General features: G+C 39.7%; 1 protein-coding gene across 1 annotated transcript in view; it reads right to left on the minus strand.

Annotated features, from left to right (window-relative positions):
* The window catches only part of MTR (5-methyltetrahydrofolate-homocysteine methyltransferase), a 51,091-nt gene that overhangs the window by 32,915 nt on the left and 2,630 nt on the right, over positions 1-15,546 (minus strand). Inside the window, exons 2-10 of the mRNA XM_009329216.1 lie at positions 13,355-13,569; positions 11,285-11,374; positions 10,398-10,467; positions 9,154-9,246; positions 8,960-9,066; positions 7,882-7,941; positions 5,593-5,687; positions 1,433-1,533; positions 1,023-1,084 (exon numbers count right to left, since the gene is read on the minus strand). Of these exons, the coding sequence (XP_009327491.1) occupies positions 1,023-1,084; positions 1,433-1,533; positions 5,593-5,687; positions 7,882-7,941; positions 8,960-9,066; positions 9,154-9,246; positions 10,398-10,467; positions 11,285-11,374; positions 13,355-13,569 (893 nt within the window). The remainder of the gene's footprint in view (positions 1-1,022; positions 1,085-1,432; positions 1,534-5,592; positions 5,688-7,881; positions 7,942-8,959; positions 9,067-9,153; positions 9,247-10,397; positions 10,468-11,284; positions 11,375-13,354; positions 13,570-15,546) is intronic.

The raw sequence follows: 15,546 nt of genomic DNA on the forward strand, positions 1-15,546 counted from the left end.
GGAAAGAGAATGTTGTTTCAAATTAATAAAGGTATTTTATATATATATGTATTTTTTAGATTTTTTTTTTCTCCATATGTTAAGCAATTCAGGGGGATCACAAGAAAAAAATTAAAAAACATTAGTACTAGTTCTTCTCTTTAGGATTTGTTTTGAGATGTGGATTTCCAAGGCTAACCAGCAATTTCACACCTAATTTTAGGAAACTACATTTGAAACTGGCCTATTTATACTGAAGCCCCAGATGAAAACTTAGATGAGTATCACAGAATCATTAAGGTTGGAAAAGACTTCTAAGATCATCGAGTCCAATTGTCAACCCAACACCACCATGCCCACTAAACCATGTCCCTAAGCGCCTCATCTACACATCTTTTAAATACCTCCAGGGATGGTGACTCAACCACTTCCCCGGGCAGCCTGTTCCAACGTTTAACCACTCTTTCAGTAAAGAAATTTTTCGTCATGTCAGAGACTAGTCATACTGTATTATAAAAGGGAATTAACATGCAGCAGATATTGTGTTCTCACTGACACACTGCAGCTCCAGCCACATAGTTCTGTCTTGCACAGATCAAGTGGCATGTGGAAGGACACCCTGCACTGCAACACCAACATCAGCTGCAGTTTCTATACACACAACTCTCTAAGATTCTGCCAATTCATAAAAAAACCACTCAGCTTTTTCAACAGTTCCCAAATGTAAAAGTAAGAACACAGGAGTGCAAATGAGTAACATCCACAGATCAAGCTGCAGGAAAGCTACTTAGCATAGGACATGAAGGTAATTGAGGTTTTCAAAAGTTCCTAAGTAGTAGTTTCCTAACCTTGTATCTCAAAAGCACTATCATTCAGCAAATTGTTTATAAACAATCCAAATGACATACAGAGCCATCTGAGGAAAAAAAAAAAAAAAAACACCACACACCACAGTACTGTAACAAATACACATTAAATACAAGCAAAGAATTCTTGTCTACTAGCATGTCAGATATGACACATTTACGAGAAATACTTCATACCTTTATATGCTTGGCAGTCACTTCTGGAGTTTCATCATAACCACCAAAAGTATTGGGAAGACCTCGAAACATAATTTTTCTAGCGTTACAATTTGTTTGAAGCCCACAAGAACAGAATTAAATTGCACAGAAGATATATTTAAAGTAGCTACGCTTGTATGAGGACTAAAATGCCTCATCACCCTTGCAATCATTACTCAATAGATTATTAATCACGCAAGAGAGCATTCTGGGTTCACTGTCACTGTACTAACAGTTACTTTCAGCATTTTAAAATATTCTTAATCTCTTTTTAATAGTAAAACCAATCATCTTTTCAAGCTAATTCAACTCTATTACTGCTAATGAGATGGAACAGTTTAGTTACATTTTGTCTGCCTGTAAGAATAGGAAAATGGGCACCAACACACCTGCGTTGGGGTAACAGATGACGTAGGCTGTTGTACATTTTCCAATTGTTTCAATGAATGGTCGCATTTCGACTGCCCCTAAAGCACAATTTAAGCCAATACTGGAAAATAAATTTTCAAAAATTATTTTGAGGTAAAAACACCTTTTACACACAAAACAGATGAATGTTAGCGCTGGCAAGTGCTAACTCCCACAACCACCTACAACAAAACCAACCTGATCTCCAATTTCTTTGATCATCATCATCAATACAGCAAGACTGTGCAAAAGGAGAGCCCTCAGGTGGAAGAAAAGTGCAAGGGGGAGGGGGACTGGACTGAATTGAACTGGGAACAGTAAATCAAGATTTCATTTCAAAATCCAGGAGGAAAGTGGCAGCATTTTGACAGCAACTGCAGCAACACAACGGCTCTGTATTGTCTAGGTGAGAGAGAAAACAAGTGGAATGAGAATGACAGACTGGAAAGGAGCCTTGTGCTACAGGAAGAAGAATGAAAAAGGTTGAAAGAGTAAGACCTCCTTCAAGCCTCTAACCCATAATTTTCTTTTAAAATTATACATAAATTATGTCAGCCTCAGAAGAAACCAAGTGCCTCGCCCGAGATGCCTCACGGCAGCACTAAGCTTGGGCAACTGAATCCACTACATCTTAGTAACCTAGACAGCACTACAGCAGAAGTATTTTTGCATGAATAAGCTTCTCAGACAATTTTACCAATATGAGGAACAATCATGTTTTCCTTCATTCAGTGACAGATACATAAATGTGACTTGCACTCAAAATGTCTACATCAATATTAAAAATGGGAATTTCTCTTTCAGAAAGTATATGACAGAAGTTTCCTGATCTCTCTGCACCACTCTAGAAACCACCTTATAAGCACTGCAAAACTCAAAAGGTGTTCACAGTGCTGCTCTAAGAGGAAGATGTAAAAAAGCTTTCTCCTTTCCTGGAATAACAGTCTCAGAGAGGATGCAAGCCAACCCACTGAAACAGGAATGGATAACAGCCACATCTCCCAACTAACTGAGCCACACAGGCTGCCTCGAAGGTAGCTAAGTTAATAAAGTGCACATCTGCCCATTTAGTTTCCCAGAGGTCAAGAGCAATAAAGTCCTGCACAGGACTGGGAGCACAAAATGGTTTTTGACTTTTCTCCTGTGTCCAAGGAGTAGGCGAGGGCTTGGTAACTGCACAGGTAGTAGCAGTGAATGCTTGCAGCCCAATTCACTTGTTGGACAGAATCACAAATCCTTGAGATCCGAGGGGCTCACAGCAACATTCAAAACTGGGGCCTTGAATATCACAGGGTCACATACCCAGACCAAACAATACACAAACCCCTTCTTCCAATAGCTTAGGTTTGTTTTTTTGGATTGTTTGAGGTTTTTTCTTTTTTGGGGGGTGAAGGGGGGGCATATATGTTTGTTTTTTCAAACAGACAGCTCTACCTTCAAAGTGCTTTTTCTAATGCATCTCATACGGGCCATTCTATTTAAACAGGAAAGCTTTAAAAGAACCCTTTTATTCTCATTTCCCTATTCAGTGTTTACACACATTTAAATTCTTCATACAGATTCCCTGGATACAAATGCACAATTACAGCAATGAGGTTCTGGAATTTATTTCAAAGCGGGGGCTTATCCCTCAGGATTTTCAAAGCAAAGCAAGGTAAGAGTTGTTAACAAAACTGTCCTTATCAAATGCAGATGAACGCAAGGTATTTTCTACTGTTAAGTCATTCAATTTACAAGCTTCCAGCTCATACTCCTCATCCCCTCTTTTTAAGCTCTCTCCTGCATTAGGCAGCTTCATCTCTCCCTTCCACATTTAATATCCATCTGTCTCTGGTTCCGAGTACACTCACCTGTCACTCTCTTTACCTGACCTTACCAGAGAGATACTGTACAAGCAGCCAGCATACTCGCCAAACAAGCACTTCTTGATGTTCTTACTTGACTTACTGGGTACTGGTCCTCCAGACTGCCTGAATGATTACCCACTACAGGGGTTGCTGACAAATATATCTATGAGCATGACACCATCCAAGAGCTACCTGTTTCAAAACTGCCAAGTCAAACTAAGCACAGACACGCACATTCATTCAGAAACAAAAAGTAGCTTCCATGGCCAGTATCATCTCCCCACGGCACTCAACAGTGTCATGAAAGAAAACATTTGAGAAAAGCAAACCGTTAACCATGCTTTAAAAGCCAGCAGCCTTGAACCAGATTGCTGGTATGCTGTCACTGTTACCCTAGTGTAATAACCATCACACCCTCATCTTAAACATCACCTCCCTCCCCTGCTCATTTCTTCACAGCAGTCACGCATCAGCTCCTGTGAAAGCTCAGGCTGCAGAGCGCCCTTGGGACCAGAACAAACACCACACGAGGGCCCTAAACTCAGCGTACGTCATCTTAACACTACCACAGTAGAAACAATCACAGGAGCCAAAATAACATGAAGGCAACTTATACCACATCTGAGCACCTTTCATAGCAAGCAGCTTGCCACACCATCTTTCAGCAGTTACTAAGCACAGTTCATGCATTTCTCAGCTATTATCTATATCAACTGGACACAAAGCACACACTTTTTAGGGGGTCTCCCAACCAAACTGACTTAAGGACAACACATCACCCTAAAAAGGACATAAAAAGCACAAGTGGAAACATGAGAACACATATAACATGATCCCTAGGATACTACTACTGATCAGCTTTTTCGCAACCCTAAAGCCACTCTGTACCAATCTGGCAACAGAAAAAACATTCAATGCAATCTGCTCCCACAACTAAAACCCTTCTGTCACAGTGCTGTATAGTAGCCTTCACATAAATGGGAAACAGGCCCTAAGCATTCAGACCCATAAGACAGCTTTTATGAAATATGGTTTAATAAATTCTTGATTTCTGCTCCAGTGCCCTTCTCTCCTCTTCAGAGGCAAGAGAGTTATGAGCAAGATTATCTGAGACAGACTCAAGCCAAATATGGATCACTAGGCTGTGATGCTGAGAGATGGAGTCAACTACCACCCTGTTCCAAGAGGCTCCATATGTTACTTCTGGAGCACCGTCTGGTCTGGGAAAGTGGAGCCTCAAGGGCAGTCAGGAAAGCTGTGAATGCAGTCTTCTGCTTTTGTATCACTGGGATGACAGATTGCGCGTTTTAGCTGGAATTTTGTTGTAAAAACAAACAATGGCTCATCACAATGTGCATGGCATGCACTGCTAACAGTGAATTAAATGTTTTAAGTTAGAATATTCGGGGGGGGGGGGGTGGGGGGGCTCATCACAATGTGCATGGCATGCACTGCTAACAGTGAATTAAATGTTTTAAGTTAGAATATTCGGGGGGGTGGGGGTGGGGGGGCTGAGAATCTATTTCCGGTGTAAGTTTTTGTGTGAAGAACCAACCTGAGAGAAGAAATGGTAAAGAGGGAAGAGGAGGCAAGGAGGAGGTAGAATAGGGCATAAAAACACAGAAGAATAGAGAAACAGGGAACGGTATTCAAATTAACATGCAAAACCTTCCACAATGACCAAAATCTGCTATATTATGCATTTTCACAGATCTTAATCTCATACTTATTTCAAGTTTTCTGCCTGAACAGAAAAGAATGCAAGTAAATGGAGGCATCAGGAGCTCTCAAAACAGCAATGCACATCCTTGAGAAAAAACACTCAGGGAATACATCTGTTTTTGTAAGTGCTCAGTAAAAAGAACACTGGAATGAAATCTTACGATTTGCTCTTTCAAGCCACCCTGAAACATGCTGAGCTGGCACTACTTCCCTCTAAGAAAGAGATGTAAGCCCTGCCCATACCAGGAATTAGCTCCTTGCACAGTCTGAGACGGTAGGAGATGGCAAACTACAGTTTCAGAATTTTTTTTTTAATGCTTTGACCTAATTGTGATTTCAGTGGCTGTTGCAAACACAAAACCCCAGATTATTTAGAGCAATGTTTTAAAAATTCAGCATTCTTTGGAAACATAATTTCTGCTGAGGGAACGATAGCAGAACACATTAGCAATACATGTGACTAAATATGATCACAGTTAGGACAGCTTCCATTTAGCTGCAAGCAAGGGGTTAAAATAGAAAAGAATCACAATCTACAGATAACTTACTAAGAGAAAGATACATTTCCTTACCAAAGAGGCTTACTGTGGGAAACACTGATGACAAATGCCTCTCCTGTCTGGCCTGAGAGGGTACGCCCGCTCTTATCCACAATGGTTCCAGAAACCTAAATATCAGTTGAACACAGAGAAAGGATAAGAATTAAATTAACAATAAAAACAAGAATTTAAATGGCTGAACTGCTAAAAGTCAAAGCAGAGGGACCTGTGCTCCACTCAAAGTGATGAGGCACAACCCAAACAGAAAAATTAAGCCCTTTTCTCCCTACAAATGTTTAAATATTTTAGCTAGGGGAAAGGCAAACCTTTGACCAGTCTTCTTTCTCTCTCTCCCCTCCCCTCGGGGGGAGAAAAAGTAAAAAATAAGGCAAAAAAAAAAGCCAAGAGAGAAAAAGACCATGAACCATTCAGCAGCAAGGTAGCATTAGTACCACGGTATCATTCTGATGATGGTCTCTGAACCAATCTGCAGTGGTTACCTACTTAGGCAGCTATCAGCAGTCACAGCTCCTCTCCTATCCTCCTCATCCTCCCTACCTCCCCCTTTATGTTATTTCAGATCTCAGGACTGCTATTAGGTTGTTTGGTGGTGGTTGGTGGGGGGGCGGAAGAGGGGAGGCTGGCTTTAAAAACAAGATACTCCTTTTGCCACAAGGGAACATCAGATGTTGCAACTTCATAGTGGAGATAGAAGTCTCAACCTGTACAATCATACCTCCTAAGTACTATACAGAGAGGTGCAAATAATGTCGACCCCAACTAACAACTACAAAGCTGAGAATTCAGGAGACGTTTCAATGAGCTGGGAAAGCCTTGCCAAGCCTACAAATCTTTTTTCCAGAAGATGGAATGAGTTTAGAAGACTCCATGCAAAGGTAAATCCATTATTTACTCCAAAACATGCTTTAATATTGATGGTACTGGAGGTGACCAGTGGAATCCTAGAGAGAGCTGTGCTAAGGGTTGTACTTCTCAATGTAACTGGAAAGGGAGCAGAGAATGAGGCAACCAAGCTCACTGACCACTCTTTTCAGGACAATGAAGACAAAAGCTCTATGTAATCAGAGAACTCTCAATGCTAACTGACCTGAATGACAAAAAAATGGAAACTCATTGCTGATAAAGTACGAAGTTGTGAACGCGGCAAAAATTCTACATAATGACACCTCCAAACTAGTCTTTACTATATGAGAAATTAACCTGAGTAACAAAAGGAAGTTTTATGAATGCAATTTCAAAGCTCACTAGCAGTGAAGTAAAACATCAGGAACTACAAAGAAAGAAATGGATAAGGCAGAGAACATCACTAGGCTATCATACAAATCCCTGATGTCTGCACTTTGACTGCTGTATGCTATTCTAATTCCCCTCTGAGTTGAGGAAGTGGAAAACAAAAAGGCGACAAGAATAATGAATGAATGGTATGGAGCAGATAACTAGACAAGGACTCTTCAGGATGAAAAAAGATGACTAAAGGAGGCTCTCACAGCAGACTACAAATGCCATGGCTATGCAGCAAAGGAAACATGGAACAGCAGCTGTCACTTTCCAGAGACAAACAGCAAGACACAAAAGAAGTTACCAGGTAGAATGTCCAAAAGTAAGCAAAACTTCAAACCAGTGCATTCATAAGCTGTGAAAGTTACTGACAGATTATTTTGTGGATGTCTGGGTCCCACACAGGTTTGAACATAGATTCAAGGAAGGAGTAAACACATTCAACAAAAGGGTACGAACAGATAGAAACTGCAGATCAGAAAGCCTGGCTGCAAACTGCAGAAAACTGGAAGAATACATCAGAACTTTCAAAACAAGCTTATTCTTTTTCTATATTCATTCCTACGCATTCATGACTGCGAGCTGTCAGAAAAATACATGTCAGAGAGAATATGGAGTTAGACAGACCTTTTCTGACTTCAAATGGCCACTCATATTCTACCTGAAAATATGGCAGAATTTGCTTAATTTCATTCTTGAAGCACTGGTTCTTATTACCCTTAAGACAGCAAGCCTGAAAAAAAATCATGATCAGATCTTTACCTGTGGAAATACACAGAATGAATACACACTGGAATGAAGCGATCCCTTAGTCTTCAGGTTGATAAGCTGGACAGATCTACCCAAGGCCGATTTCATAAAGCTCTTCATGTGAGAGTTTTTCCTTTCACAAACATGTGAAAAAAGTACATTTCCAAGACACCTATTTCCTTCATTTCAGAACGCTTTCATCAACTGCCACCTCAGCTAGTTCACAAATCAAGCTTAAGTGTATATATAAAATATTAAATAATATATACTTACAAATATGGGTCGGGGAGTATACCCTTCCTCAAACAACATCTGGAGTGCAAAAATAGCTGCCTATAGAAAAATAAGTTGCAAAATATTAATGGACATTTCGAGAGTTCTTCAGTCTGTTGGTTTTTTTGTTTGTGTGGGTTTGCCTTTTTTTTTTTTATATTTTTTATGGCTGGTTATGCAACTTGCTACCTCATATTGCCTGTAATAACTTACTACACTCAAGAGGTTTTACCCTGTCCTCGTTTCGGATGTTTGTCCTGAAAATTTCCTGCCTCCTTAGGGTAAGAAAGTTGCACGTGACCATGAGCTCAGCACAATGTTAAGCCTACAGGATCCTAAGCAAACCCCCATGACTGGTCAAATCTGCAAAGGACAAGTCATGCCACTGCACACGTTAATCGGCCTGTGGCAAAAGCCTAAGAAACGCTGTGTGCATACCCAGCCAGACTTTTCCATGTAAAATTGCAAGACAGTTTTAAGTACCCTAACAACTCCACCACCTGCACTGAGCAGTTATAAAAGAAGGAGGTGTCAAAATCACATGAATTGTGGCATATTTCAACATTTTGTTCCTCCTATTTTACCCTTCTAATCCTCTACTCCCAATTTTTCTTTTTTAAAGCTGATGGCAGAATGTCAGACTTCCCAAAAACCCCACATTTTAACAGGACTGCCTCAAGCCTTCCAATGCCTGCAATCAGATACACTGGACATTCCCTCTCCAGTGTGCATCACAAGCATCCTTTGGACAGACATGCTTACGTTGAAAAATACAAACATCAGATGCATCTGGAGATGTTTTGCAGTACAGCAGAGCTTCTGGAAATAAAAGGACAGCTGGCACAGACAGCCAGAAAGATACTAACAGCACATACTAAAAGGCAAAGGAAAAACTCTGGAAAACGCTCTTTTATCATTAAAAACAATCTCCTCACATTCTACCTGTTTGCTGTCAGCTGAAGAGTCTTTTCATGTATTTAGTAAGCAGTAGCTGATAGCTCTTAGAAGTATCATGTTGAATTTCCTTAGGTAGTACACCAAATACATTACTGAGGGGTTTTTTTTCCAGGAGTCTCACCTTGGCATTGGCTGTATCAAATATGGTTTCCACTAACAAGATATCAACTCCTCCATCCAAGAGTCCTTTGGCTTGCTCCTTATAGGCTTCAACCAGTTCATCAAAAGCTGCAAAACAGGAATTATGTTAATTTCAGCTGGAGGTATCTCTTTCAAGACCATCACCTAAGTAACTTCATGGTTATAAATACTTACTTATGTTCCTGTAATCTGGTCTCTCCACAGACGGTGACACAGAGAGTGTCCTGTTTGTTGGACCCATGGCTCCAGCAACATATTTCCTAATTCCTAAACCAAGACACAGGAAAAAAAAACCAAACAAAAAATAAAAAAAAAACACAAAACAATTTACCTCTGGTTTTACAATGACAGCCACATCAATGTAAAAAACCTCCAAGGACACCAAGACACACATATCATTCATGAATGAAGAACCATAAAACAGGAAACTCCTGTCTCAAATCAAGAGTTTGATCAGCACAAGATTATCCAGCACAGCTGACTTTTTTGTTTTAATTCTATCCAACAAGATGTTCAGTGTATACACATGAGACAGAAGAACATCTACGAAAAAGGCAATTGACTCAATTAATTTTTCTTCTAAGTATCATTTATCTCTGACACAGGAAGCTTCATTCAATTAGTTTAAATGCACAGCATAGAACTGTCCTGGCATTTTTCACTGGATAATCTGTTTTGAATATTCTGGCACGCGTTCATAAAAAACCCACCTTTTTTTAGAGCGTATTTCAAATCTTACATTTTTATTGCATACTATGAATCACATCAGTAAGGTGTCATCTGGACAGCAGCAGCACCATTTCAAGCAGCACTTGAAACACAGTTTGATGCCAGAATACAAGAGGAAATTACTTGTCTTTGAAAGACAGCGTTGTCTACAGCAGTGGAAATGAGCTATAACCCTCTCACATAAAGCCCTGAAGGTAAAAGACTGCACATTTACAGATGATGGTCACATACTAAGCACGTTCCAGTAGCTGCTCAATAAAGTTAAACCAGGAGAATCACACTAGGAGTAACTGGTAATCCGCATTTACCTACAAAGAGCTATCCTAATTCTGTAGTACAAAGACTTGTGCTGTACAAACCTAAGTAACGTATAACAGTCCCTACTGAATTTGTTTTCTCTAAAACACATCTGGAAGATGTGTATTGCCTGCAGTTTTAAACAGGCAGGCACAGGACAGCCATCCTGCAGAACACACTAAGGACTAGATCCTGCAAACTTGCTGAAATTAGTGCAATATGAATAGAGATGTGAAATTGCTACTGTGCCTAAACTGAAGAGCATGCATGTCTGCAAGTTATGTCCCTGTGATGTAAACCATCAAGCTATCCTCTAATTAGCAACATTTCAAAGATTGTAGCAAGACAGTCAAAACCACAAATGAGTAATAAATTAAAATAATATTGCATACCTGTCTGAGCAGTTACATTGTCTGCTGCTTTTCTGGCCACCTGTGCAGAGACTCTGTTTAACCGATATGCCTAGAACAATTACAGAAAATTACTGAGTAACCTTTAGTTCAGTACAGCATAACTCATCCTCAAAGAAACACACCACTTCCATTCAGTAGCTCGCAGTATGCTCTGAAGGCTCCCTAAGCCATACAAATACACATGAGCACTATTACAACACTTCAAAAGGAACAGCTCTATACATCTCAGCAATGGAGTTACATGGCAGGTCTCATCCCACATACGCCTCAGCCTACAGCTGCTAATCATAAAATTTCATTCTGTAAGGTACTAATTAAATCCTACTGAAGTCAACAGAAGCTGAAGAACAGGACTTTGAGGACAAAATTAACCTACTTTTAAAATTCACTTTTTATTCAAGTAGCATATTTCCAAGTATTTTCTTTCACGTATTTCTCAAATTCTCAAAACAACACATAACACAGAAGAGGTGTGACAAATGCAAGTTTGAAAGGACTTCTACATACACCAGCACAAACAACACACAAGTAACATCCAGGAAAAAAGCAGTTCCATTGTGGCATCTGATAAGGACTGAAGCAAAACATCCCTGTTCACAGAACTGAGACATTCTAGGAATACTCAAACAAAATCTAGGATAAATTATTATTGCCTGTGCCTTCATCAACAAGAGGCACACTATGACTGCCACCCACAGCAAGTACAATTGTCTACAGCAGTGGAAATGAACTACAACTCACGGCTCTAGAGACAGCATGCAGTCAATAAACACAATACCAATGGACTCTGGGACTAAGCTAATCTTGGCTGCTAAGACAAAAATCTTGATTAACATTTTAATGTGTAAATAGTTTAGCATTCTTACCAAATGCTCAAGGCCATAGTCAGCTTGTGCAACTCGGGTGCTGCTGAAAGTGTTAGTTTCAATGATGTCAGCGCCTGACAGCAAGTATTCCTGCAAGACATGAAAGAAAAAAATCTCCAAGACCTTCAGAACTGAGATCTGGAATGAAAGCAACCCAACTATATTGTCTCATTCAGTTGACAAAAAGTCACAGATCATCTCCTAATTCAAAGCAGATCAAACTCTGAAGGTCCTACCCAAAGGCACAGGGCCAAAGCAACGGAAATGTTCCATGCAAAAAATTTTCAGAGTTCTAGCGTCAGCCACACCTTCTGTTAACAGGTGACATTTATAGTCACCTCCGCCACTGAGTCCAGCACCTGCAGCACATTCTAGATTTTTGCCCAGGGACATGGTGGGACATAGTCCAATTGCCATCAGCAAGCGAGGGCTGCTGTGGGCAGACTCAGAAAAGGCACCAGTTAAACAACAACAGAGGATTAGAAAATTTAAACATTCTGAAGGGAGCTGTACACCACAAGAGCATACTGGGACAGAATACAAGTTTAGGAGAATTAAGTTTTGTGCAGTTCACATTTAAAGTTTAACTAATGGCCCAGATTCACAAAACAAGCCTTCTGCTCCAGTTTGGTCGTCTAATTCCCACTGAAGTAAACTGAAATCAATGCAAACAGAATATTTTTGCAGATTCTAGTCTGTGTTTTGATAACCTCTATCAGTCACCCTCCTCTCCCCCAACTCCTCTTTTTGATCAGGTTAACCCTTAGGTGACCCCTGCATATTCAAGGAAATTAAGACATTTCAAGTGCTAGTTAAGTCAAAAATACTGATGTGGCCATTAAACATAAACCACTCAGATTTTCCTGTAAGGAGCAGATGAGTTCAGTGGGTTCAACAGGGCAAACAAAGTCTTGAGCCAGACGACAGCAGAAAAGAATTAAATTTGCTTTAAAACATGTTTTGTTGCAAACTAATATGCTTTCTCTCAACTCCTCCTGGATACATAGGGAAACACCTACAAACAGCTGTATGAAAATCTGCAAGTCCTTACATGTTCACTAATAACCAAGTAATAAAGTTTCTGAAAATTATCTAAAGAAAGATGTTAAATGTGTACAGCTTTGTACGAGCTTCTGTTTAGTTCAGATCTGTCGTTTTAGCAAAAGCCCTTCAACTTTACTGTCTACCACCATAGAAGGAAATAATATGCTCAAAGCAGGAAGATCATTTTTGCCTTTGAAAATACATCCCCTCTCTTACCACTGAATCTTACTTTGCCCGACAAGGTACAGCTAACGTTTACTCTTCAAGTTACTGATATCAGTGAGATCTGACTCACTGGGCCATTAAAAAAAACCCAACAACCATACATATAGTGGGATTATAGTTACTTTGTAGAAATATTTTCATCTATGATTTCAAGTTCTGTCCAATTCTCAGAAGAAATAACCGCTGGCAAGCATAAAATAGGAAGTTGTTTTTTAAAGTCTAATTGAAGATAGGAAAATTATAAAACCTGTTTGTAAATTCCTCATGATCAACACTAGACTGTTTTATTTTATTCTCTGGGCCACACATTCTAGAGAAAAAACGACAATATGGAAGCCCATATACTCATTAAGAAGCCCATATACTCATTAACTACAGAGAGGCCTGCTTCAGGCTGCCACATTTAACAGCTCTTTAATACACAATTATAGAAACACACATCTAGAATTCAGATGTGTCCTACTTAGATGCATTTCAAGTGCTGGTTGAGGAAGAGAAAAGGAAAGAAAAATGAAATAAATCAGAATCTACAACTAACAGAAATGCATCAGGGACATAAGTCAAAAAGGGATTTAAAAACAACACTGCCTGGGTGACATCAGGAACCAAGACACGAATGCTGTGCTCACACAACCAGAACAGTCAAATCTGCTCATTCTTTTTCGCATGGCTACCTAGCACTCTCTTCCCTGTCCCCAAAAGACGCAGGAGAGCCAGTAGCCTGTGGCACGGAAAAGGGGAGCACAGAGGCCAAATCCTCCTTCCTTCTCTTGTCAAGAGACAGAAATCAGAACCACCTACCTTGTGTATGTCACAGATTATATCAGGTTGAGTTATACTGAGAAGGTCATTATTGCCTTTCAAAGGCCTGGAATGATCTTTAAATTCATGCCCTCGGAAATCCTCTTCTGACAGGGCATGTTGCTGGATCATGGTACCCATGCCTCCGTCCAAAACCATTATCCGCTCCTGCAGAACTGATTCAATTTCATCTTCCACGGTTTTCTGGGGATCTGCTGCAACAAAATAAATCCAATATTTAAGCAGCTTTGAAATTCCCTATCTATACACTTGTGCAACCTGACCTCTTCCCATTTAAGAAACAGAATACAATAACTAATCCTTTACTGAAATAAAACAGTAATTGGTTTACTTCACCTATGGCTCCAATCACATGATATCAGGTAACAGCTGTATCTATCTAAATAGAATTAGACTCAATTGGTCCTTCACCTAAGTACAGTCACCTGCATACAGTCAGCTGCAGAAACAAAAGCATCAGAAGTTCACAAGGGCATACACCAAACTCTCTATATAAACTAGTCTCCAACACTGAAAAGTGTGATAATTTCCGCTACATCAACATTTGAACAGCAACGCAGAGCTGCCTCTTGGTACCAGACACTGTACTCTAAGTGGTACACAAGTGCAAACCAGAAACCAGTAAACTTCATTTAAAAAAAAATTCTACTTTACTTGCCTATACTGTAATGAGAGAGAAATAAACCGAGCAAGCAAAAACAATTCTTCAGCTGAGTCCCAAATTCACCTCTTTCTAGGATTAGAATAGTAAATAACAATTTTGCACTTCTGTTAGTGAGCAAATGCCAAGATACACCGACAGATAAGAGCCAGGTTTTATTTTCTTTTGCACAAACACAAGATCTTCTCCTGCTCCGCAACAATGCCAGAAGAAAACAAATCAGGCAAATCACATGCTAATTATAAGATATTGGATAGGGTAAGTCTAACAATGACTGAAACAGAAAACTAGAAATTTCAGAGCTATCATTAGGAATGAAGATGCAGTATTGTAACGCTTTAAGATCCCAAACAAAGCCCATCCCAAACATTAAACAAAAAGCCAAAACTATAATCTGAGGCTTTAAAAAAAACCAAACAAACCCACACCACAAAACCCCCAACAAAAGTAATCCTACTTTTCCTCTTTAGAACATACACAGAATCATTGCAGAACAAAGACACACTTACATGCATATAGCAAAATAATTAAACAGCCTCTACCAAAACCCCAATTTACAAGAGTGGGACCCCACTTATCTTTCACAACCAAGTAGATGAATGATGTGTTACTCTTCATCTCTCTCCTTCATTCAGTTTGGGCTTACTCACTTTGAGTAAACACCTGTTTTGCATTTTAGTTATGCACTATCATCAAAACACTTGTAAAAAAGAACGATTTCTGAAGCACAGAAACATCCTTATGTCTCATTACAACTTACACACAGTAGTACCTAAAAATCACTGGCAACTGCTAACTGATTTGACTTTTTTCCTTCTGCATTCTTGCAATGCAACTTCTGTTTTGGCATCAGTGCTGTTAAAAAAAGAATATGCTGGAGAGAAGATGAAGCCAAGAGTAAAGTATTACAAGGTTACATTTATACCAACACACTGGAAAAGCAGCTCTAAATCAGATGTAGTCTCAGCAAGAAGAGAAGTCAAATAAAATTTGCTGTATAACAAGTATGAAGCATTTGAAGGGAGATTAAAACACAAAAAAGAAAGCCACCCTTGTTTCATGTTGAAAGTTTTAACACCACACAGGCAGGCTCAGCAGGTTCTTATACAAGAGCTTAAGCCTACTCATGTTAAACCATCAAATTATTCATGAAAATAAAATCAGTCCTTGAGCTAAAGGCTTTCAGAGGCAAGACCCCAAAAATTGTATCTGAAAGTACGACTGCAATGCAAACTCCCATGGAGCATACCTCATGTGCTTTGCAAGAGCTACAATCCAATGAGACATACGCATTAGAGCTTGCTTTTGCTTTAATGTAGGCTCTAAGTCAATTCTTTGATGCCGAGAGCACTGCAGCCCAGGCAGCTGAGCCGGGCCATCAGAGCCCTCCCAGAACCAGCCTTCCTTTCTATAGGCTTCTGTCCCTTTTACCTACGTGCTTCTCAACTATCTTCTCATACACACTGGGAAGCAAAAGATTTACAGACATCTGTTTGGTTTTAATTGCTGC

This window comes from Pygoscelis adeliae, unplaced genomic scaffold (genome assembly GCF_000699105.1).
Source record: "Pygoscelis adeliae isolate BGI_AS28 unplaced genomic scaffold, ASM69910v1 Scaffold77, whole genome shotgun sequence".
NCBI classification, from domain to species: Eukaryota; Metazoa; Chordata; class Aves; order Sphenisciformes; family Spheniscidae; genus Pygoscelis; species Pygoscelis adeliae.